At 38.6% G+C, this 23,526-nt stretch overlaps 1 protein-coding gene across 1 annotated transcript in view; it reads right to left on the bottom strand.

Annotated features, from left to right (window-relative positions):
* The window catches only part of LOC107742778 (adenylate cyclase type 2-like), a 52,330-nt gene that overhangs the window by 640 nt on the left and 28,164 nt on the right, over positions 1–23,526 (bottom strand). Inside the window, exons 2-25 of the mRNA XM_016555816.1 lie at positions 18,099–18,626; positions 15,680–15,886; positions 14,592–14,765; positions 14,318–14,467; positions 12,580–12,737; positions 11,711–11,822; positions 10,932–11,059; positions 10,663–10,821; positions 10,414–10,546; positions 10,130–10,318; positions 9,255–9,295; positions 9,057–9,116; positions 8,310–8,390; positions 8,109–8,178; positions 7,883–7,980; positions 7,669–7,753; positions 6,627–6,764; positions 6,417–6,512; positions 6,036–6,105; positions 4,571–4,860; positions 3,911–4,015; positions 1,670–1,784; positions 336–460; positions 1–181 (exon numbers count right to left, since the gene is read on the bottom strand). The exon at positions 1–181 is cut by the window's left edge and continues 640 nt beyond it. Of these exons, the coding sequence (XP_016411302.1) occupies positions 35–181; positions 336–460; positions 1,670–1,784; positions 3,911–4,015; positions 4,571–4,860; positions 6,036–6,105; positions 6,417–6,512; positions 6,627–6,764; positions 7,669–7,753; positions 7,883–7,980; positions 8,109–8,178; positions 8,310–8,390; positions 9,057–9,116; positions 9,255–9,295; positions 10,130–10,318; positions 10,414–10,546; positions 10,663–10,821; positions 10,932–11,059; positions 11,711–11,822; positions 12,580–12,737; positions 14,318–14,467; positions 14,592–14,765; positions 15,680–15,886; positions 18,099–18,263 (3,096 nt within the window). The 5' untranslated portion in view covers positions 18,264–18,626 and the 3' untranslated portion in view covers positions 1–34. The remainder of the gene's footprint in view (positions 182–335; positions 461–1,669; positions 1,785–3,910; positions 4,016–4,570; positions 4,861–6,035; positions 6,106–6,416; positions 6,513–6,626; positions 6,765–7,668; positions 7,754–7,882; positions 7,981–8,108; positions 8,179–8,309; positions 8,391–9,056; positions 9,117–9,254; positions 9,296–10,129; positions 10,319–10,413; positions 10,547–10,662; positions 10,822–10,931; positions 11,060–11,710; positions 11,823–12,579; positions 12,738–14,317; positions 14,468–14,591; positions 14,766–15,679; positions 15,887–18,098; positions 18,627–23,526) is intronic.

The following is a 23,526-nucleotide window of genomic DNA, read 5'->3' as shown; positions in this document are numbered from 1 at the left end:
GTGTGTGAGGCTGTCAGCGGCAGTGGCTTCAGTCTCAGCTCAGACCGATGCCCTGCTGTTTGCTGGAATCTGTGCACACAAAGAAGGTCTTGAGCTCTCCTTTGCCCTTCACATTGATCAGGCCACGACACTCACATGAATAGCCCAGCTTCTGCAGGACATCTGACGTCTCCTCTGTCACCTGCAACACAAAACTTGTCATAGCAAAAACCATTTGATGGCCATTTCATTTTTTTAAATGACTTAGCTACTTTGAAAATCTAAAAATGAGAGGAGAATCATCATCATAGTGGATCTAGAGAGGTGAAGTACTGTAAGAGAGATTCAGTGCATACCTGTATTTTACCCAGCTCTCCAGTGCTTTCCATCCGGCTGGCCACATTCACAGTGTTTCCCCAGATATCATACTGTGGTTTCCTGGCTCCAATCACCCCAGCAATCACCGGGCCGTGGTTTATACCTGCACAAACAATCATGCACAGAAACTCTGAAAATATGACATTTACATGATTTCTGCATATACAGTATATATATAACTGAAATGCAAATCAATTTCTAACCTTTATATAATGTGTTTTTTTTCTGGATTTTTTGGTTGATATTCTGTTTCTATACGTTAAAATAAACCTACCATAAGAAATACAGACCCTTCATTTCTTTGTAAGTGGGCAAACTTACAAAATCAGCAGGGGATCAGCAGGGGCCATTAGTATTTTCACCAAAAAAAAAAAAAAATGGTATTAAGCCAGTTATTTCTATCTTTTTAAATATCCGTTTACATTTCCAAACACTGACAGCAGCCAGTTTATAAGCACTATTCATTTTTGGAATAGTTTTGGAAGATGGATGCAGAAAATTGCATTTCCATTTGCACTTCATGAATGACCCAAACTCAGGGCACATGCAGAGATGACTTTGTGTGGAGCAGCATTTTCTGCAATCTGTGCTGCTCTGAAAACACCGGATCACGAGCTGCTCGAATGTAAAACAATACAGTGCCATGTGCCATTCACTCTAAAAGAGACAGCGGCAGTGCATATATTTATTTCAATGAAATCACAGCCTTCACAACTTAATAAATTGCACTAAGCCATTTTGATTTAATTCAACTAGCCTTAGACGCTTCTGTTTTTAGCGGCAGTGACATCACCTCTTAATTTTGGCTCACAGACATGATTGGCATCCACTTACTTGAAGCATAAAGCAGATCCAGTGAGACAGTGAGTTTGATCCTCAAGTAACTGCTGGAATGTGCTTTTCCCTTTTTCTAATAAAGTCTATTAGAGGGGATTTGTGTCTGTTATTATAATATATTTTTTAATCAGATCTCTGCCACAGATGGGCGATATGTACTCAGACTCTTAAATGGAGCATTTATGAAGCATTTCATGCCAGTTCCCAAATGCATTTGTTACCCTGAGCTGCTGAAGATCTCTCTTATGAGCTGCCAGTGAGATTTTCAGCTACATCCCATATATATTGGTTTCATTTTTAACCCTTAATGCAGAAGTAAGAGTTGCAAAGTCTAAAATGAAATATCTATGCAATACCTGGAGGTAAAGTGTTTTTCATCCTGAGTCTGAATAAATGCAAGTATTAATTCTGACTCCAAGCAATAACTGAGTAATTAACAACTGTGTAGAATTGAGGTTTCTGTAATCAGACTTACCGACACGAAGCCTGAACGTGTTGAAGGAGTGTCTGTTGATGCCGTCCAGCTTGCCGATCAGAGCGATGGCGAACTCCACCATGTTTCCTATCTGAGCATTCTGCCTCTCACGGTCCTGAGGGCACACACAACAGAGCTCAAGTCAACCAGGGACACGTAAATTATGTAGCTTGAAGGACACTTTTGGAAAATGCTGGGTGGCCAGGGGTCAGAGAATAAAATGAACTGCATAGAAGAAAGGAACTTCTCTTTCAGTTGGTTTTTATATGTGCAGCCTCCTATTTTTATCACCTCATTCATCAAGTGCTCCTCAGTCACAAGTGCTGGTCAGCCTTTTCATTTTCCATAACAATACAGTTAAGGTGAATTGAAATCTTACAAGCACAAATGTGTTATTAAAATTCATAAATTATTTCAGCATGTTGACTTCTCAGCAATGTTCACTTCACATGCAAATCTCATACAGTATGTAAATCATATTCAAGAAAAGAAATTCACTATCATTTCTGTTAAGTCAAGGACATGGGATTGTAATTACATGCAGCGGTGTAGACTTAGGCTGATGACACACGGGGCAACTTTTTGAGCAATGTTTGGGCAATGTTGCCATCAACGGGCAACTAGGTGAGACACACGGTCCACGACCGATCAAAAGTATTCAGATAGAAATTTCTTACCTATTCTCAATGGGAAAGTGCTAAAGCAACATTGCTCAAAAAAAGTTGCCCCGTGTATCATCAGCCTTAGCTTGATGTAAGAAGAAATGTATCAGTCCATTTTGCGTTAAATTGTGGTAGATCTGTTTCTATCAAGTTTTTGAAATTCGCTGTCACTTAAGATTTTTGCTATTTAATGAAACACATTTCTGTCAGGACCACTATCGTCAAAGATGATTGACAATTAGCATACAGTTTGGATTGGCGGTATGGTTCTGTTCTGGGCAAGAACTCCCTGCGCATCCATGCAGTCTAGCATGGATGAGAGCAGGGAGAGCAGCGATAACCCCCCCAGGGTAAACAGAACAGAACCAACATAAATTTATTGCAGATATCATTAAGTTCAATAATGTTATGTACACATTTTAGAATTAGTCTGATTCAAAGGAGAATCAGAAGGCTGAATCCCGACTGACAGAGGAGGAGCTGGGGATGGAGGAGAGTAATTAGCTATTGAGCAATGCGAAAACTGCTGATAATACTGAGGGACCTTATATATGAATGCTTAGATAGGTGTCGTATTCCCATAGGTTGATGGGGATCAGCTGAGAGTCAGCTGATGCGAGCTTGACTAACGTGACCTGCCAGAACTAACGCTACGCTAGATTTAGAGGTTTAAATATCCTGCAAATGGCCTGGTGCCATGCGGTGCGTATCCTGATGCTATACGTTTATTAATATAAAACTAACTTAATGAATCTTTTGCTTAGAATTAATAAGTAATCATACTAATCAACCACTTAACTGTAATTTACAAAAATGTTTAACACCCTGTCTACACTCAAAGAAAGAGGAGTGTAAAACAAATTTTAAGTTTCAATGTAATAGAACAATCACAATCTTCCATATTGTGATTGTTGGGGGGAAAATGAAGGACAGGGACTAGGTTCTATCCATCTTTGTAAATTATGATGGAGGCAGATCTGAATGTGAGCTTGCAGTCGACTGTAAGAAAGGGGCAGGGTTTAAGCTGACTAAACGATTGGAGATTTCCAGCATGCTTCACATGAGCATCGATGAATATTTACAATAAGATCAATAACATGCATTTAGAAAATTGATGTGAAGTTTCATTTGAAACATTACATTTAATGTGTGGATTGATCAGATTTATCTATTTAATTCACAAAAGGTTTTGCGATTCAGTTAAATTTCTTTCTTAGTAATCCTGAAGCTAAACCTCAGGATATGCAAATGCCGCCATCACTGATTGGTGCACAGTGACAGACTGCCGGCTTTCCATTTAGTAGCTACCAAATGTCAAAAGTATGACAGCAAAAGCTGACAATTTAACACAAAATGAACTGGTTTCTAAACCTACACTTAGCATGAGAGAGCATCCTCCTTCACTTTTTCTTAAATATAATATACACAAGATACCCGAGAGGTTGAGAAGTTAACGCAGTGTAATCGTTTATGCATTTTAAGAATGCATTTATTGAGATTTATGTGTTTGAATTCCCTTTGCTCTAGATGTTTATATAGTGGTATGGGGTGTCTTTGCATACACTATGTAGTGCAGTACCTGGCTGCTCTGTTCTGGAGGTCCACTCAGTCCCGCAGCAGCCATGTACGTGCTGCCGATGGTTTTAATCTTCTCCACACCACTGAACTTGGGCTTAGACAGCAACTGCAGGTAAGGAGAGGAGGCAAGGGCCAAGTGGATATCAGTGTTTCAGAGCAGTAGAAATCCATGCCATGATGTTATCGCATATTAAATGACAGAGAGTATGAGAGGATTCACACTGAAACTCCGCACTATCAATATGTGAAACCTGTATTTAGATCCCTCTCAATGAACCAAATTGCTGCCAGAACTGTTGGCCTAAACTTTTGTGTGGTCAGTCAACCCAGAGCTTTGTTGTGGCAGTGATCACCAACAAGTCCTGGCCTTTTTCCTGCTGAATCCTCAATCCAAAAGCAGCTCACACAAGTAAGCAGTTGAAGTGATATGAGTGTACATTTACACAACGGCTGCCTCATTTAATCAAATTACCCATGTGATAGCTGAGGTGACGCCCTTAGAACTGAAAGCATTTTGGATGTTGGCAGAGCACTATTCATATTCAATGATTCATTCATTCATTCAGGGAATGTCAGAAGAAGAAAGACTGGAATAAGGAGATCAGAGAAAAGCAGCACAAATGCATATGCTTTGAGACATGAGACATGACATCACTCTGACCTCATCAAAGTCGGCGATGATCTCATTGAGGAGCCTTAAACACTCCAGTCCTTCTTTATTTATGTCACACTCAGTGTAGAACTCTTTGAAGTCTGGCACCGAGGCAAACATCACACATACGCAGTCATATGACTTATAGTACAGGTCCTGGAGAAGAGGATCAGAAAGACACATGCAGCAAGAGCTCAATTCTTCTGTGTCGCAATCATTCACATGGTACAACAGACAAAAAACAACAACAACAACAACAACAACAACAACAACAACAAAAAACGTTTTATGACAGGACATTCACAGACTATGTAAATACACGTGTAAAGGTATGAGGCATGATTGATTCGTGACAAATGATGTGGGTGTTTTGAGTAACAAAAAGAAAATTTTCACTAAATGCACTCAAAAATCAGAGAGGCACAAGACTAAATGTACTGAGACATAAAAAACCTGAAAATTAGACAGTAAGAAAACAAAATGAAAAAAAATCTATATAAATTGGGCTGTTGTTCAAAGGGTCAGTAAGATTTTTTTTAAAATAAATTAATAGTTTTATTCAGCAAGGACATTAAATTGATCAAAGGTGACAGTAAAGACTTACATTGGTCCAAAAAAAAAAGAAAAAACTATTTCTAAAAAGAATGAGGTTCTTTTGAACTTTCGATTTATCATAATTTTTTGGGGGCACCAAATCTGCATATTAGAATGATTTCTGAAGGATTATGTGACACTGAAGACTTCTTCCAAAAACATAAAAAAATCTTACAGACCCGCAAAAGGGACCAGTAGTGTGTTAAATTAACAAAAAATTATTTCTGGACAGTGAGAAAAAGGAAATAAGACAAAACCATTGCACTTTTAGATAACTGTAATAATACGCTAACATTTCTTGTAAGAATGCAGATCAGGGAGGAATAAAAACCATTGTAAATAAAAACTCATAAATCACAATAATTAATTCAGGCCTAAGTTTTTAATCTTTCTTAATTATGGTATGGTATAGTATAGACTGTGGTAGAAAATGGTTGAGAGGTTGCTATAAAATACAGTGTGGGATTCTCTGTATAGTGCACACTGTGATCTTAGAGTATGATATTGGAATGGTATGGTGGAGTATTGCATGATATTATCTTCTGTGGTATATGGCAGTGTTTCCCAACCTTTTTTGTCTTACGTACTGCCACAGCCCAATCTATAAGGCTCTTACAAACATTCATCTTTCACACATTATTTTGTTTCCTTAAAAAGATCTGCAAAACCATGAAATTATTAAAAGTTAGTGATTTTAATGAATTAACATTTGTTTCTGTTTTAAATATTCAACAAAGCTAAATCAAAACCTTTCCAAGTGCCCGTTGGAACCGGCTTAGGTACCCATGGTTGGGAATCACTGGTATATGTCTGGTCTTGTATGGGAGACATGAGAGGGTGATATACAGGCTCATCCCACCCATTCGAAGCCGGTTCCTACCTTGTATTTCCGTCACCCTCAAAAACACGCCACAGGCGATCAATGCCAATATACAGTTATATACAGAATACTGGAAAGACAAAATCATACAGAAACAAAAAGAGTCATATTTGTACAGTAGCTACTAGTCAACAGTTATAACTCTCTCACAATCTCAAATCAGGGACATTAAACATCCTTATTCACAAAGATGAGAAATAAAAAAAAAAAATAATGTAATAAATAATAATGCAAATAATTTGTTAGGGTTACAATCTGGAATTAGAGTATTCATAATTAGCTACATATAAAAACAATAGAAGTTTAGAGTATGTCTCCATGTAGCTATCCAAGTAAACGTGTGTGTGTGTGTGTGTGTGTGTTTGTGTGCTTGCTACTCACAGGCAAATATGGAAGGTCATCTACAAAAGGTAGATCAGGAACGGTGTTGTTATTTTGTCGCAAAGTGTCACATAAATTCTCTGGGGTTTTAAAATACTGTGGAGTGAAAAAGTTTGATGAGCAACAATGTTAAGAGGTGAACCTACTTTTGTAGTGCTTCAACAAAAACATATACCAACAATATTGTCTAAGCATTAAAAAAAGCATTACAAAGTTGAACATGGCAATGATGACTATGACTGCGGTGGCCACGGTTGCCAATGGGAGGCGCAGAAAAGGTCTCTTAACCACTGCTTCTGAAAGAGCCGAGAGCCATGTACATGACTTTAACTTCTCCGGAAACATCCTCTGAGAAATAAAAAGGGAAAAGAAGGGAAAAAACAGCTGTTTAAAAAAAGACAGAGCTGGATTTGACCTGAGCAAAAGCTCAAGGTTACAGAAGCCAGAATGTGTTGGAAAACGCAACAGTGTATTTGAATGCATGGGGCAGGGAGGACACTGGGAGGAACACTGTATGCTTGGGCGACTCACGTGTCATCAGAGGCGGACAAAGTACTCCGCTCCATTACTTGAGTGAAAGTACAGATACTGCTGGTCAAACATTACTCCATTACAAGTAAAAGTTGTAAAGACAGATTTTTACTTAAGTAAAAGTACAGAAGTACTTGCTTTTAAAAGTACTTAAGTACCAAAAGTAAATTTCCCTTTTTATGTCAATGCACTGTCTTTCACAACGAAGCACACAGCGTCTTCAGGACATGGCTGCAGCGTCAACAATACTACAGCGATAATAAAAGTTACGCCTTCTTTCCGTGCGTGAACATTTGGGCGCGTTATGCAAATCTTCCCAGATCGTGACGTAGGTATGTGGGGGCGTGTTCGAACGAGCCGTTTTAGGTAGGTGTGGTTAACTCTTAACTTTTATAAAGAATATCTCATGAATGTACTTAGTTACTGTCCGCCTCTGCGTGTCATGGTATGTATATGTATTTATGTTTGTGACACTGTAGCAAATGTCAGTCTGTTTTTCGTTATTTCACATTCCAGTACAAGTCAGTGCCAACAATGGACACAGCAAATTACATTCTCCACATTACAGCACAGTACACAGCAAGAGAGGCACTGCATGCTGCAGCATCTTTAAAACCACAGGGGTAGACCTTTATTGTGCTGGACACACAAACATACCCCAGAACCCATCGGACCAACTGAATGTCTGTGCTAAGGCAAAGGAAGGCAGTGGTGGTCTAACCTGTATATGACCTGCAAAACAGATGCACAGAGCCAAAAGCAGAACACACGCCAACACCGCAAACGCCAGCCCCAGCTTTTTACGCCTTTGAGAGAGAGACAAAGAAAGAGTCACACTCTTAGGGCAAATGGTTGTAACATATGAAGACACGTTCAGCACCAAAGTGTTAAATCGAGTCTGTCTATGGTGTTCAGCTTGTATTCATGACACTTACTGCTTGGTAACAAGCATTTGGATGATGAAGATGCATAAAAAGATGAAGGTGGCACAACCAATGTAGTATTTAAAGTTTGGCATCTCTATAGTCCTGTACTGAGAGAAGCACACACACATACTTTAATATTCATTTATTTGTGTTATTTGTTATTTTTTAAAATACACAGTGTGTGAAACAATGAAGAGTTAGGACATTTAAGTGAAGCCCACAGTAAGATATCTACCTGATTTTCCAGGTCACTTTTAGTAAACCACAGTGTGAGGCCAGAGTTCTCTTCAGACTTCACCCACTGCCTGCACACACACAAACACACACACACAAAAAACTCTCTTCACTCGTTTTCATGCATACTAAATGTACAACTTTAACCAAACCGGGCTTAATTCCATCTAAAAATGATTTTATGTGCTTGTTTATGACTAACTTGCTGGAGCTCAAATCATTGATGGTGGTGGTAATCTTGTCATAAAGTTCTTCATCAAACTTAGTCTTCTGTGATTTATTCCTACAGAGACAGCGTACACAAATCATAGAGACAGAAACACACTTTGTACCCATGAAGTAACACACACACACACAATGCACATGTCTATATGTGCATGAGCACTGTGAGACAGGAAAGATGTTCATAGCTGTTGTCATGCTGTTATTGAGTTATATTTGACTGCAGCCAGTTCAGGGGAAGCTTGGGTGAATATATGTGTGAAGTCTGTAGTTATAAGTGGCTTGACTTGACTAGTTTTGCAGTTAATGCTTTGTGTAGTTAAAGGATCTAAATAGATCAAAAGAAAGAAAAGTTCTAATTTTTTTTTTTGAGAATTGGTATGATGTTTGTATTTGTGTCTGTGCAAATATGTGTGAGGCAGGATGCCGTGTGTTAGTTTAATTCCCTGAGAGAGATTGCAAATGTCCCCTTGCAATGTGCCTCAACACGGCTCAGGAAGGAAAATTCTGTTTCCTTTCTCTCTCTCTTTGCAAGCAGAAACACACACGCTTTTCTAAGCCCAAAGTGCACTATAATCTGGAAACACACTACAGGTGTACTGCGGGAGTACAGCTATGGTCATGCTAACCGTATAACCAGTTAGCAGTGGCTCACTGAGCGTTTGCATTGTTAGTGTTGAAACTACGGGCCCCATAGAGCTGGCTGAGCCAGTATGGCTCCACTCACTTATATGTGCTCAAGGAAGGGGCAGGTAAAGACAAGGACTCCTCAAGAGACTCATCAAAGCTGTCAGAGAGCAACAGTGAGAAAGACAACTTCAACATCGCTGCTTCAGTCAGCAAGACCAGGCAATACACCTTGTTTTTTTTTTTTCCTTTGAGACACACACAAAACAGACACACAGATGACACAAACACAACTCACCTCTCTGTAATTTTGGTCGGTACTGATCTAAGAGGGATGTCCTAAAGAGAGAGACAAACTTAAGCATCGTTCATAGAGTTGCTGTCATCATCAACACATGATCTGCATACAAAGATCAGTTTTTGATCAAAAGACACATTGAGTAGTCCAAATAATTATGTTTTCTGGCTCCATTTGATATATTTGTGTGAATAACATAATTAATAGACTAATAAACTGGCATATCGAACTGTTCAATCCATCACACAAAAGTCATTTATGACGAGACTTGCGAATATAGCAAACAAATCAAATACACTACTTTCATATATTTGGTCCTTTTATGAAGCTTGACAGTCGTGGTCACAATAAAAAAAAAACTGTTGTATGGAAAAGTTTCTCCTTTTATGTTCCATAAAAATAACAGCACACAGGTTTGGAACACCATAACTTTGTGTAAATATAATAACGAAAATATTACTCTATGACAGCATTACTTAAACACTGTCACCGCTTTTGAAGCATGGGTACTCTATCTACTGTATGTCTGTCAAAGAAAATGACGTTGCAAGTCATCTCGCTCACTAATGCACCCGATGAATAAATTACGGTACTTCAAATGCAAAAACAAAAAACAAAAGCACACACGTTTTTAACAGGTTGTTATGATGAAACAATATAATGGTAGAAGACAATAAAAAAATAGTAAAATCTACTCAAATATTAAGAAACCGAAAGTTGACATCATAAATCCTGACATTAAGACAAAGGTAACATGTGCAACGGATGCTTTCTGCAGATGCAAACATATGTTGGCCGCGTTGGCCGGGATGTCTGTCATTTGTCTGTCATGAGGTCAATTCTCATTTTTGAGCACTCATTCATGTGTTTCTGACCTTGCAGCGACCCTTTCCATTGACCATAGCATCTGTGCTGAATTCCTCTCGGCTCTGCAGATGGGCAAAAGGTTTAACAGCCCCCCACGACTCCAGGAAGCGTGTCATACGCACAGATGCTCGCATCTTCAAACCATCACTCACACGAGGCTTGGTGACACTGGGAGCCATCAGTGATGAGTCTTTTGACTAAACATAAACACCACATCAACATGTTCAGATTCACATACAGTGACATATATGTGGCAGGCACACACTACTAATGTATTATTTAAAGTTTCTACCCGCGGGTCTATGACCAGGTACGTCTTGACGTTAAGCTCTTTGAGGTAGGGGTCTCTCAGGTGACCATTCCCCTCCTCCACCTCATACGCTTTGTTCAAGTGCTTCAGAGTCGCCTCTGTGATGTGAACTCGGCTAATGGAGAAAACGCAAATGTAGCATCTTATGGAGATGACATGACATTAATACGGACAGTATTCTGAATGCAGCTTAAAAAGTTCTTGATTGACAAGCAATTTTATTGTTCATACCCTGGTAATCCACCTGACTCCATATGATTGGCTAAGGTGACATCATGTGACCACACATCAAACTGCCATTTCCGTAAGCCAATCACACCACAGAGGACATTTCCAGAGTGCACACCTACACGCATGTTTATATCCACACCTGTCGCTTCACGCACCTGCCTGCAAGTGATTAGGAAAATATTCAGCCTGTCATCTGCCACATATCTTGGCCAGTGCTAGGAAAAACACTATAAGGAGAAATGCTGTGCTAATAATGATTACAGACTTACTTGATGGCTTCGCACATGTCCAGGCCCATTTTAACACAGTTTTTGGCATGATTTGGCAGGGAAACAGGGAGGCCAGACACACAGTAATAACAGTCACCAAGAATTTTTATCCGCATACACTCATTCTCCTACAGGGGAACACACACAAGCAGATACTAGTCATCTTCAAGGACAACTAATATGTACAATTCAGAGCACAAGTATCTAATTTACTAAATCATCAATGATATTTGATTTGTTTAGGCACTAAACTGACTGATAATAAGATTGAATTTTAATACATTTCATTATATAATATATAATGAAAGTGGCATTCAAAAGTTTGGGGTCAGTTTAAAATACCTTTATTCAGCAAGGATACATTAAATTGATCAAAAGTTAGAGTGAAGACCATTATGACGTTACAAAAGAATTCTATATGAAATAAATGCTGTTATTTTTAGACGCTCTGTTCGTCATGTTTCCACAAACATATTAAGCAGCACAACTGTTTTCATCATTGATAATAATCAGAAATGTTTCTTGAGCATCAAATCAGCATATTATTTCTGAAGGGTCATGTGACACTGAAGACTGGAGTAATGGCTGTTGAAAATTCAGCTTTGCCATCACAGAAATAAATGACATTTTAAAACATATTCATGTAAATAAGTTATTTTAAATTGTAATATTATTTGCCAATATTACTATTTTACTGTACTTTTGACCAAATAAATGTTGAGCATAAGCACATAATTATATTGCATTATATACATTAAGTCCTATATAGTTATACTTACTTTTGCAATCTGGTCAAATTTCCCAAAAAGTTCATTCAGCATAATCACAAGCTCCTTAGGAGAACAGTCACTGGCCAGACGTGTGAAACCCACTATGTCAGCATATAGGATGCTAGCAGAAAGCAGACAAAAAGAGACACTCTTATGTGTTTTTGTAGGCAATTCTGGAACTGAAACAAAGGGGGAAACATGCTTGCTAGTTTGAATCTCAGGTCAGGTCAAATAAGAAGAGGCGGCATTTAGAAGTTATGATTGTGCCGAGTATTTTTTAATGAGGAGAACAGAAGCAGCTCAGTGTCAGCTGTCTGAACGCCCAGAAAAGTATAAAAACTTCATAAACACGGCTCATGGAAATTAACCTTGAAGACCCAGCTGTTCTCAATGCTGACTACAGGACCAAACACACACACACACAATCCATGTCATCACACTCCTAATGAACAAGTTCAAAAAGAGAGCAGGCCCCATGATTTTCGGCAGGTGAACAGCTCTCTATTGTTTGCTCACACACACAGGTGAGTGAATCTGTGTTCTATCTGAGCAGCTGTAATGGGAGGCAAACAAGCCGTCTATCTAAATATAAACAGCTGCCTGAACACCAAGCATTGTGAGCATGGGACAAAGAATATTAATAGATGCACCCCATCCCCCATCTTCACTCTTGGGGTTGATGGGAAATAAAACTAATTAAATGAGTGGCCTCATGATGAGCACTCTGAGAGTTGGGGCTAACAGACTGACCATTCATTCACTCTCAGGACTTGAATAATGAGGAAGGGCTAAATTAGAGCATGGAAACAGAACAACACACAAACAGCTCTAGATATGTATGACGGTGTATATGTGTGTGTGAGCACACAACGTGTTACCTGACGTTCTCATGTCTCTTCACGTAAAGACTGTGGAAGTTGTTGTCACGGACCATACGCTGCTGTTCCTCTTTATCTTTACACTTGCAGCGCTCCATTATGGCCAACTTCATCTTCATGGAGATGTACACGGGAAGCACTGACTGTAAAAGGTTTTCCTACAGCACAACAAACACATACACATATTTAAAGATAATACCCGTGAAATCATACATCCAGTTTACTGTTAAAGTCTGTCTGTGAATTAAACATATTTATTTTTAAACATATTATTTTCTTTAAATTCAATTCAATTCAATTAAATTTCTGTCTAATCTTGAGTGTCCTATTCTTTCTCAGTTTCAACTGTTGTTTGACTGTAACAGCTTAAGTGTCAACAGGCTAAGAGATCTGGACTATGAGAGGGTAATGGGAAACTAACAGATTATACGGTTTCATTCAGAAGAAGGATTTTACTGTGTCTTGTAAGGACACTATTGCCCTGTGTTTATAAATGTTTGTTTTAAGGATTCACCACTGTTTGTGAGATTTATTATTCTGAACATATACCGTCAGGGAGGTTAACAGCCAGTCATTAAACTCTACCCTGCTTTTCACTGTTTTCCATACAAGATGTCACTTCTTCGACAACACTCATAACAAACCAAGAAACAAAAAGAAGTTTAAAAACGATACAAAAAGTTAAGCCTATTTCAGTAGAAACCTCCTTGATTCACTTTTCAATGTCTAATATACCCATCAGCTGTCAGATTTGAAGATGAATTAACCATTATATAAAATCATTATATAAAAAGAAAAAAAAAATCAAAAATTTCAAGAGAAAATTTCCAAAGCCAATATTCAAAGTTCATTTAAGGTGAAGGTTGTTTAAGCCTTATGTAGTTTGAATACATGAGCAGACTGAAGAGAAATTCAAAGTTTGTTTTATTTAAAGAGAAATTTGCTTGAAAGCTACAGTATGGGGCTGCTAGAGTGTTGTGGGAAAGATGGACTTAAGACTAAAGTATACTTATGTTTTAAAGTGTACACTAGGGTATTCATACAATATGCATGGTGCAAATTTCAATTAGTGCATAGTACGTGCATATTTTACGTGCGCAGCCATTTTTCTAAAGACGTGTACTCTTTATGCTCAGCTCACTTATGTGCCTTTAATATTTTTGCACTAATTAGCTTGTCCAAAAGGTGACAACACTGGCCCGACTGTGTCCCGACTGTTTCACAGTCGAAAAACAGACGGAAAAACAAACATGACAACAACAATTCATTAACAAGCCACTCTAGTTTAAACAAGTACAAAGAAATCAGCCATAACTTCTGGAGAGAAATAGCACAGACACTGAACAAAGTTTAAACTTTCTAGTGCTACTGTATCTATTTCTAGTCTGTGTGTTCTGTCTGTAACCAACTGAGTTCGTGTACACTCTCAAATGGAGGATACTTTGAAAGGCTGATTCGGCTGTACACATACACCAAGTGTTCACATCAAAACTGAAGCACACTTAGGGCTTTTGTTACAGCTGAAAAATGTGGTCTCATTTAAAAAAAAAAAAACTTAACCCATGTTTGTACAATAACAAATTTGAAGTCACAAAAATTCTATAAAACAGATAATTTGATACTCTTGCATAACAGACATAAGTATGTATATTTACACAGAGCATTATTTGCATTTGTTTCTCCTATATGTTTGCTTTGGCTGTGTCTCTGATTTGTTGGAGTGAAGTTGTATGAGCACCTGCTGTCTCTTCTCAATCTCCAGTTTCATGCGAATGCCAAGGCAGGGAAGAGTATCCTGAAATGTCTGCCTGAGAGCTTTCTCCTTCAGAACCTTATGAAATGCACCAACCATACTTCCACAAACAAACACCACAGCATTTGATAGCAACTAGAGAGGGAGAGGGAGAGGAAAACTGACTTTTAACATTGAGATGTTACATCCTTTTCAGATTTTTTTATATAGGTTTGCTGAAGCTGTAAACCTTTCAACCAATCAGAAACCAGTCTTTTACCTGATTGGTGACGAGATGATTGGTGAGTTTGGGGGGTAACTCGACCACTGTGAGGTGCACCGAAAGAACAATGATGTGAGACAGAGAGGAGATGATACTCAGGGTCACCGCGTAGCTCATTTGGAATGGTAGCATTGTGTAGACTGTAATGATGATGAAGAGGAAGAAGGGCACCTGGAGAGAATAAGATGAAGAGTGCAACATTAACATTTATTTAAGACTGGCCAGTATTAAATTACCGGTTACTGCCAATATTGAATGTTTCAATGCATGACAGAGAACACGTAAGAATGCTCCTTCTTTAAAGGGCACCTATTATGCCCCTTTTTACAAGATGTAATACAATTCTCAGATGACCCCAGAATGTGTCTGTGAAGTTTCAGCTCAAAATAGCCCACAGATCTTTTATTATATCATTTTGAAAATGTCCATTTTAAGTGGAAGCAGAAACACGCTGTTTCCGTGCATGTATCTTTAAATGCAAATGAGCTGCTGCTCCCCGCCCACTTTTCCAGAATAGGGCTGTGCCTTTACAGCTCACACCTCAGATACTCTGCCAAAACAAAACATCTGTCAAGTTTTGATTATCATGTATATCGTGCTGAAATCATGCATTTTAAAGCCATATCAGTGTAAACTAACTTCTGTTTCTAATAAGACTAACGTCTTATTGCATTTAAACTGTCAAATACACACAAGGTTATGTCAAAAACACACATATGTTACATAAACACAGTCGGTTATGCCTGAAAGTAATTTCATGTTTATATTAGATCTGTGACCGCAGCATAATATGCAGTACCTACTGCTGTCTGTGCTGTTAATATGACCCAAACAATAAAATAAAAACAAAATCACTCACTGCTCTTGACCCAATAACTTCTATAGCTTTAATAAGATGACATTTCTTACTTGAATGCTGTTTTTAAATGCTCTTTTATCATTATAGTGTGGTTGTGTTCACACACTGCCAACACACATTTATGTCCAAACAACATTTAAAAGTGAATTTTGCATAATAGGTGCCCTTTAAAAACTACTCTTGTCATGTGAAATCTAAATAAAATATTATAGCTAGTGTGTGTTACCTGGTCCCATGGTTGTATTGGTATTTCGGTTTCTGCGCTGAAAATAAAGGTGAAGCCCATTGTGAGGTGTGTGGCCCACACGGCGAGGCCGAGTAAAGTTCTCCATCTCTGAGAGAGGGTCTCTGTACAGATTAATATAAACACAGCCAGGAACAAACACAACGCTCCTCCCACAACTCCCACAAATACACCATGGACCTTTGCATCCTGAAACACACACACACACACACACATGGAGAGAGCAAGGTGTTAGGGGCAAACATACATATCACATAAGCCAGCTCATTCAAGGGGTTTGGAAAAAGCAGTATGTGTGTGTGGAAGTGGGTGTATGTGATGCTTTGAAAAAATAAAGAGCACTGTTCAAAATAAATTTGTTAATGCTCTATCTAGAAAAACTTTGTGAATGTGTGTGCGTCTACATGTTTGTGTATGCAGTCTATCTTGGAAACATTAGTTTTGCACATTAGCTGTCATGAAGCCATTAAGGGACTTTTTCTTCCCACACTATTTTTCCCCCTAAAGGCAGAAAAACTCAAACATAAAAACACAGAAGCCAAAAATCCTTAAAAGCTCCTGAGATCACTTCATGCCATCTGTCACAAAGCTAACACTAGTTTAAAACCAGACACCATCTCAGTGAGCATTTTTTTTTTAAGATTTATTTTTTGGCATTTTTGCCTTTATTATGATAAGACAGTATGATGACAGGAAGCGAAGTGGGAGAGAGTGAAGGGACAGGATCAGGCAAGGTTCGCAACCTGGGACTCAAATTTAGGATGCCCAAAGCACAACGGCACTATATGTCGGTGCACTGCCAAATTGTGCCAATGAGGCTATCGGCACCCATCTGAGTAAGCATTAATAGCTATATATATATATATATATACAACAGTTATTTCCGGTCCTCGGATTTGATGTTTGCACGTTCCAGACAGGCTGTGAATTAGTGGTGGGGGTTTTTTAGTGAGTCTTTTGGCAGGTTACATAAATACACCAGTACATGACAACAACTGACTGTCTTTATGAGTGAGTCATTTAAATAATCTACTCAACTGATACATTCAAACACACCAATTCACTCAGGAACGAAACAAGTGACTTATGAGTGAGTCATTGAATCATTTACTATGCAGATAGTTCTAAAACACTACAGTGTGTTTGCTCTGAGATGTGCAATGGTCTATTCTGCTGTGGTTTCATTTGGAAATACTTGTTTGGTGGAGAATTCAATTGATCAAAAGTACTATATTTACTATATTTTGATCAATGAACAAGCTTTGGTGAACAAAAGAGACTTTTAAAAACATTAATTATAAATGACATAAATCTTACCAACCTCAAACTTTTGAACAGTACCATAATCTCTACACCAATCATTGATTATATATAGAGTCAGAGTAAACAAAGGACAAAGTAAAATGATTAAATGACACTATCAGACAACAAGTCCCTACCTAAGTGGGCAAATCACAAGTCCCTACCTAAGTGGGCAAATCACAGCACTAGTTCGACCCCACCACTCACCCACACACCTATATACTCACTCACCGCAGAGGGTAGAGTCCTCCACTCATGTTCACCCAGTTAAGTCAACCACTCCGAATTACCACTGAGCTACAACTTTCAAACACATCAGAAATACATACCTCAGTCCACAAGCACACACAAGAAACACACACACACCCCTACACACTCCCATCATCCTATGGGCTTTGTGAAACTTCAAATAAAAAGTAAAACACAACACACACACATACATGCCCACACACAGAGAGCCACACTGGTTGTAATTCTGTTCCTCCCACGGCCGGTTGGTGTTGAGAGAGAAGGTTACAGAAGTTCATACAGATGGTATAGTGCTTAACGGCTAAAGAGATGAACAACAGCGGTACGGAAGGAGCGTTCACGGCCCCTCTTCACATCCTGCTGACTCCAGAGTTTATGTGCGAGTTTATGTGAGAATGTAACAGAGGAACCAAAGAGAGAGAGAGAGATTATTATACAATGTGCTACATATTCCCAGAGGGAAAAAAAAAACATTCTGATGGACCTAGCATGAACTGCCAATTATTACAATTAAAACACTCAATTTCCTGTCACGCATAATGCCAGTTCACATCAGCATTGTGATCATCAGACTTTAAATTACGCAACTACAGAGGATCAGCTCCTCAGTGGCTGCAGGATTATGTAAGAGAGGCTGCTTCAATCATCAGAAACCATCTGAACAGCAAAGACAAAACAGATCCGGCACATGTTAAATATTGACTTTTTCTGTGACAGTTAATGTCTTTCCTAATTTTAAGTGACTTGTTCAACAGCGCACACTTGCGTGGGTTGGCGTTTGACCTTTGATTGTGGGCGTGTGTAAGCATGCATATTGTATGAGTGCATTTGCATGAACGTGGCATCTCACCAGTTTCAGGCTGAAGAAGAGCACTAGCAGTGTGACACAGGTGAGCATGCTCAGTCCCAGCAACAGAACGAATGGCTGGTACTGGCTAATGCCAGAAAATTTCCTGTACAGTGCTTCCTGTTTCAACTCCTGCTCGTTCAGCAAGTACTTCCCTTTTGCTGGCATTCTGACCAACGGCAGTGTGGCGACTGAATAGTACTGGCCAATCAGAGCAGAGCAATCAGATGCCACAGAAATACACCACCTCCCATCCAGCAGAGTGCGGCTATGCTGAAATCCCCATAGAAACCACGTGAGAGTGTATGGGAGGTCATTCCAGTGCAGAACACTTCTGCTCTCCCCTCCAGAGCAGCATTCTGTGCATGTCCTTTATGATCCTTCTTCGTTCTGTATTCACTCTTTCAGCACTTTTCGCCTCACTCTGGTGCCTCCTGGTCCTGTTGGAGAGGGCTTCAGGATATCACGGGTTGTGTGTTGGATGAGAGGGAATGCAATGCAATTACAGATTCTTCCACAGTCCAAAAATTCCTGTCACACACAAAAAATAGAGAGAGTTATTTATTAGATGTGCTACAATGATTATACTAATATGATACCTAATGTAGTCATTCTGACCCACTGAAGAGCAAAAAAAAACTAAAATTAGGAGCTCGGTTTGTTTCAAAAGCTGTTGAATCATGCAAGTTTAGCGAGTATATTTTCAGGTCAACTCCTTAGATCTTTATAAACACTGCTCTGTTCAGTCATTCCCACACTGGAAGCTCTCTGTGTCTGTAAAAAGGCTTTTGGGTAGAGTTCAACATTTGTGTGGATTCAGTCCTCTCTTCATTACAGAGCCTAATGCTGATGGCTGCTGTCCATGGCATCCTCAGCCAAACCTCAGCTACAACTCACACTGAGGTGAGCGGAGCTCTCCAAAGAGAAACCTGAGTGAACACTGGACACAGAGTATGTGAACTCTGCCCTGCTGGACACATAGAGACCTCGGTGCAGAGAGTGGTTAATGGTCTTACTGTGCTTGATGTAGTCACACTGCAAGCATGCAGACTATACAGGAAAGGAAAACATTTAAAAAATTTGGGGTCAGAAAGATTTTTAAAGAAATTAATGCTTCTATTCAGCAAGGATGCATTAAATTTAAGCAAAAGTTACAGTAAAAAACTTTATAGTGTTACAAAAGATTTATATTTCAAATGAATGCTGTTATTTTGAACTTTCTATTCATCAAAGAATCTATTTTCAACATTGTAATAATCAGAAAGGTTTCATGAGCTTCAGATCAGCATAATAGAATGATTTCTGAAAGATCATGTGACATTAAAGCCTGGAGTAATGGCTGCTGAAAATTCAGCTGTTTGTAATATTACTCCACAATATTACTGTTTTAATGTATTTTTGATCAAATTAATGCAGCCTTGGTGAACATAAAAGACTAAATATAAAAATTTAGATTTACTAGTTGACCTCCTTTTTTTAACTATGTGATTAGTTCATCGTCATTATCATCATCATGGCCCATCCCTGATCTAAATGCACTGGAAAACAATCTGCATTAGTACATCCTCATCCTCAGGTGGAGGAAACGGTCCACAGAGGAAAATGAGCAGAGGAGTCTCTGTAAATAAGCTTCGTCCAAAGGTCATGATTTCTCAATGCAGGTTATTAATGTTTGAGGAGCGCAACCAGATGATCATGGAAGCGTAAGCAACGGCTTCACATCTGAATGCACACACACCATGAAACACACGTATGAGTAACAATCCAGAGTGTTTCATGTGATGCTAAACTTGGCTATGCTGACGCATTGCTGACAACATGACTCAAACTCAAAAGCAAATGTTATCATACAATATTTTTGTCTGTTCTCATTTCCTGATTACCATATAAGTATTAGAAATATCCTCTAATACTATTGCAAAAGCTTAAAGAAAGTGAAGGACTGGAAACTACAACACAGAGAGAAAGAACAAACTCCAAAGCTCCATTGAAGTGCACAGAAAATAGGACAGACAGAGAGAGACAGAGAGAGAGAGAGAGAATTTTGAATTTATAACACCTTTATTAAATTCAAAACTCAAAAAAAAAAAACATTACAAAACACCTCATTACATTATCCCATAATCTCAGAAAAAGACAACACATCATCATCAACCCAACACAACAATTTTTTCTACACTCCAAACGTCCTCAAAATGTTCCACCTTCTTCATAGAGAGAGAGAGAGAGAGAGAGAGAGAGAGACAGATGGAGAGTAATAGAGAACTGGGATGTTCCATGATTTTCTCTTTGTTGAGGGTCATTAAAGACTGAAAGACAGCTCCAGGTCACTCTTTCACTCTCCCAGACAAATGCACCCAAGCCAACAAGTGGCCTTTATATTCCCAAACTAAAGTTACCATGGCAAAGGAACAATCCAACAGGGCAATAACAGAAAGAAAGAAGGAAAGAGAAAAGGGTGGGAGAGACAGAAGGAATGAGAGTCAATAGTCTCTCCATGCGGAAACAGGGAGTTCAAATCCTCCTGGCTGCTGCTGTAGTTCCTGGAAGTGCACGGCACAAGAGTAGTGAAGCTCTGAACATACACAATGATCTGACGCTTGACATGACACAAGCACAGCACTATAATCAGGCCGCCTCCTCAGGGTCAAACTGTATGTAGCTGCACATGAACAGCACAGCAGTCTGCAGCTCCACACTAATGCTCCACACTATTGACAATACAGGAATTTATTTCTCAAGGGAACAATAACATTAACATCACCTACCTATGATGATTAAGCAACGATACTTATAAATGCAATATAAATGCCTATATTTTTACTCAAATGTGGCATTAGTAGAGTGTACTGAGAATTAAATCACTTCTAAAACATTTGAATCCAAAGTTTTGAGGCACAAACCAACACCATGATCACAATGTTGTGTTCTCTCATCCATCATACTCCCCCCTCATGTCGTTCCAAACCTGTATGACATTCTTCTTTTCTGGAACATAAAATTATATACACACAAAATAATATTTTGAATAATGTTTTTTTTTTTTTTTTGTCCATACAATAAAAGTCAATGGGCTAAAATGTTGTTTGGACCCCAGTGACTTTCAAAATATCTTATTTTGTGTTCCACAGAAGAAAGTCAGTTATACATGATAGGAATGATATGAGGGCGAGTTTTTTTTTATTTTAGAAACAGATACCAAAAATATTTAAATTTATATTATTTCCACTTTCTTATTCCAAAACATCATGAGACATGTCGTGCCCAGTCTCTCACACTCCTCTTTCATCTGCACTTCTGTGGAAAAGCATGTGATGGAGGAAAGAGAAGACAGGCAGAAGGAAGTGCATGTGTGTCCAAATCTCAGCAATCTAAATGTGAATTTTCAAGAGCTCCATGTGATGTGAGAGCTGGTATTGTCATTGGTCAAGCCCAGGACAGTGGCCTTTCAACACACAAAAGCCCCATTCTCTGCTTTAATTCATTAGAAAATGAACTATTTACACTTGTTATCTACTCTGCTTTTCATCTCCCTTTTGTTCTCCATTCCATCACATTGACCTGCACCATCCATTGAATTTTTAAAAATGCTGAATTATAGGCTAATCATTAGGGTCGCAATATTGTGATATGATTTTAATGCATTAATCTGTAAAGTTTATGGAAACGCAGAGAGCAAAGACTAGGCATGTGATTATCTTCCGGAAGGGTGTGTGCACTAATGACATCATACGCATAAGATAAGCAAGCAAGCAAGACAAGGTCCCTGTTTAGATTTCCGTTCGATTTCCATTGATTCTGGAAAATACAATGTCACTTAAATAAAATAAATGTTGTTCACTTTGAATAACTGGAGTGATGTTTACCCAGTAAGAGAAAGATACATACTGGTACAAGTCTTTTTGCTTGTCCCAAAACAACGTTTTTAACAACATAGGTTCAAGCATGTTCAGTATAATCAAGAATATAGTGATCCATAAAATATGCACAACTGATGATTGCACAAATGTGTATAAATCAATTTATACACATACATGTATGTTTCCTGAAATATTATTACAAAATATTTGTTTTCTATTTGAAAATATTTTACTCCTGTGATGCCAAAGCTGAATGTTGTACATATATGCATGTGTATAAAAAGAAGAGTAATCATAGAATGCTGACTATATCACTCTTATTATAGTAATCAACAAAGCTGCCTACACAGCACTAGTATAATCTGAACAGTCTAGTTTTGTTGTGAGGAATCATACACTATGTCTATTGTAGAGGTCTGCACGGGCTTTAAACTGAAGCCCGAACCCGACCCGTACCCGAGATCGTCTGACCCGGCCCGACCCGACCTGAGCGGCACAGTTAAATTTAGAACCCGAACCTAACCCGAACCCGAAATTTTTTTTTTTCCCACAACGAATAGCCAATTTTTAAAAAATGCTGTATTTCACGATTGCATGCAACGGTCAGTAAACAAATACATGTAAACAAAGGAAGCAAAGTTTCCTTACTTTAGCAAAGGAAAACCAGTCTCCTCTTGGCTTATATCGAAATCCTCTGACATTCTTCTTTACGAATCCTCGTTTTGTACTTCTAATTCTTGACCGTTGTTTTGTTTTGATCTCTCCCCGTGCATCACTTCTGAGCGGCGCATGCGCAAAGCCGACCTCATACGTCATTCCCCCGGAACTGCTTCTGTTTACAACAGTGAGCGCAAGCTAGATTCAAGCGATTATTACGTTTTTAATATTTTTCTTACAAAAACGCATCGATTCGAAGAAAGTCATATACACCTCAAGCAATGAGGCTTAGTTACTTCAAAAACAGCGATTTTACCCTCATTGCAGAGAAATATAAAGTTGTAGGCTGTCGAAGCTATTTTACTAATAAAAGTTTCCGTGCTGTGTTGTCGTGTGCACTAATGTGTGTGTGTGCGTCTATGAAAGCAGCGTAGCCTACTGCATATAGTTTTAGTTTAGCTATAAACCCGAGCCCGACCCAAACACAAAGTTATTCATTAAGCATTTACCCGAACCTGAACCCGACCTGAAACCCGAAAGTATTTCAGGACCCGTTGGGCTCGGGTCGGGTAGCAGACCTCTATTGCAACAGACTGATTAAATGTTTACTGCATATTATTTATACTTCATAGATCATAGATTATTATCTGCCATGTTTACACATGATAACTGATTTAGCAGGTAGACACCTCCCTCAGGATTTCATGTTTACTATTGCAATCTGTCAGCTATTGTCATAGCGGTGCAACTATTGACCTTTATCTTTTACTACCTGCTTAAGTAATTTTTGTAATATATTTTGTAAGTAAATATCTGCCAAGAACAACAATATAAATGTACCCATAGGAAAGAAAAATCAAAAGTGAGATCTCTTTAACATCTCAAATATTTCTCCTAGACAGAAATGAGGTTAC

Source organism: Sinocyclocheilus rhinocerous, unplaced genomic scaffold (genome assembly GCF_001515625.1).
Source record: "Sinocyclocheilus rhinocerous isolate Xijiao unplaced genomic scaffold, SAMN03320098_v1.1 scaffold857, whole genome shotgun sequence".
NCBI lineage: Eukaryota > Metazoa > Chordata > Actinopteri > Cypriniformes > Cyprinidae > Sinocyclocheilus > Sinocyclocheilus rhinocerous.
Note: the sequence above shows the minus strand (reverse complement) of the source record. Positions and strands in the feature narration are given on the sequence as shown.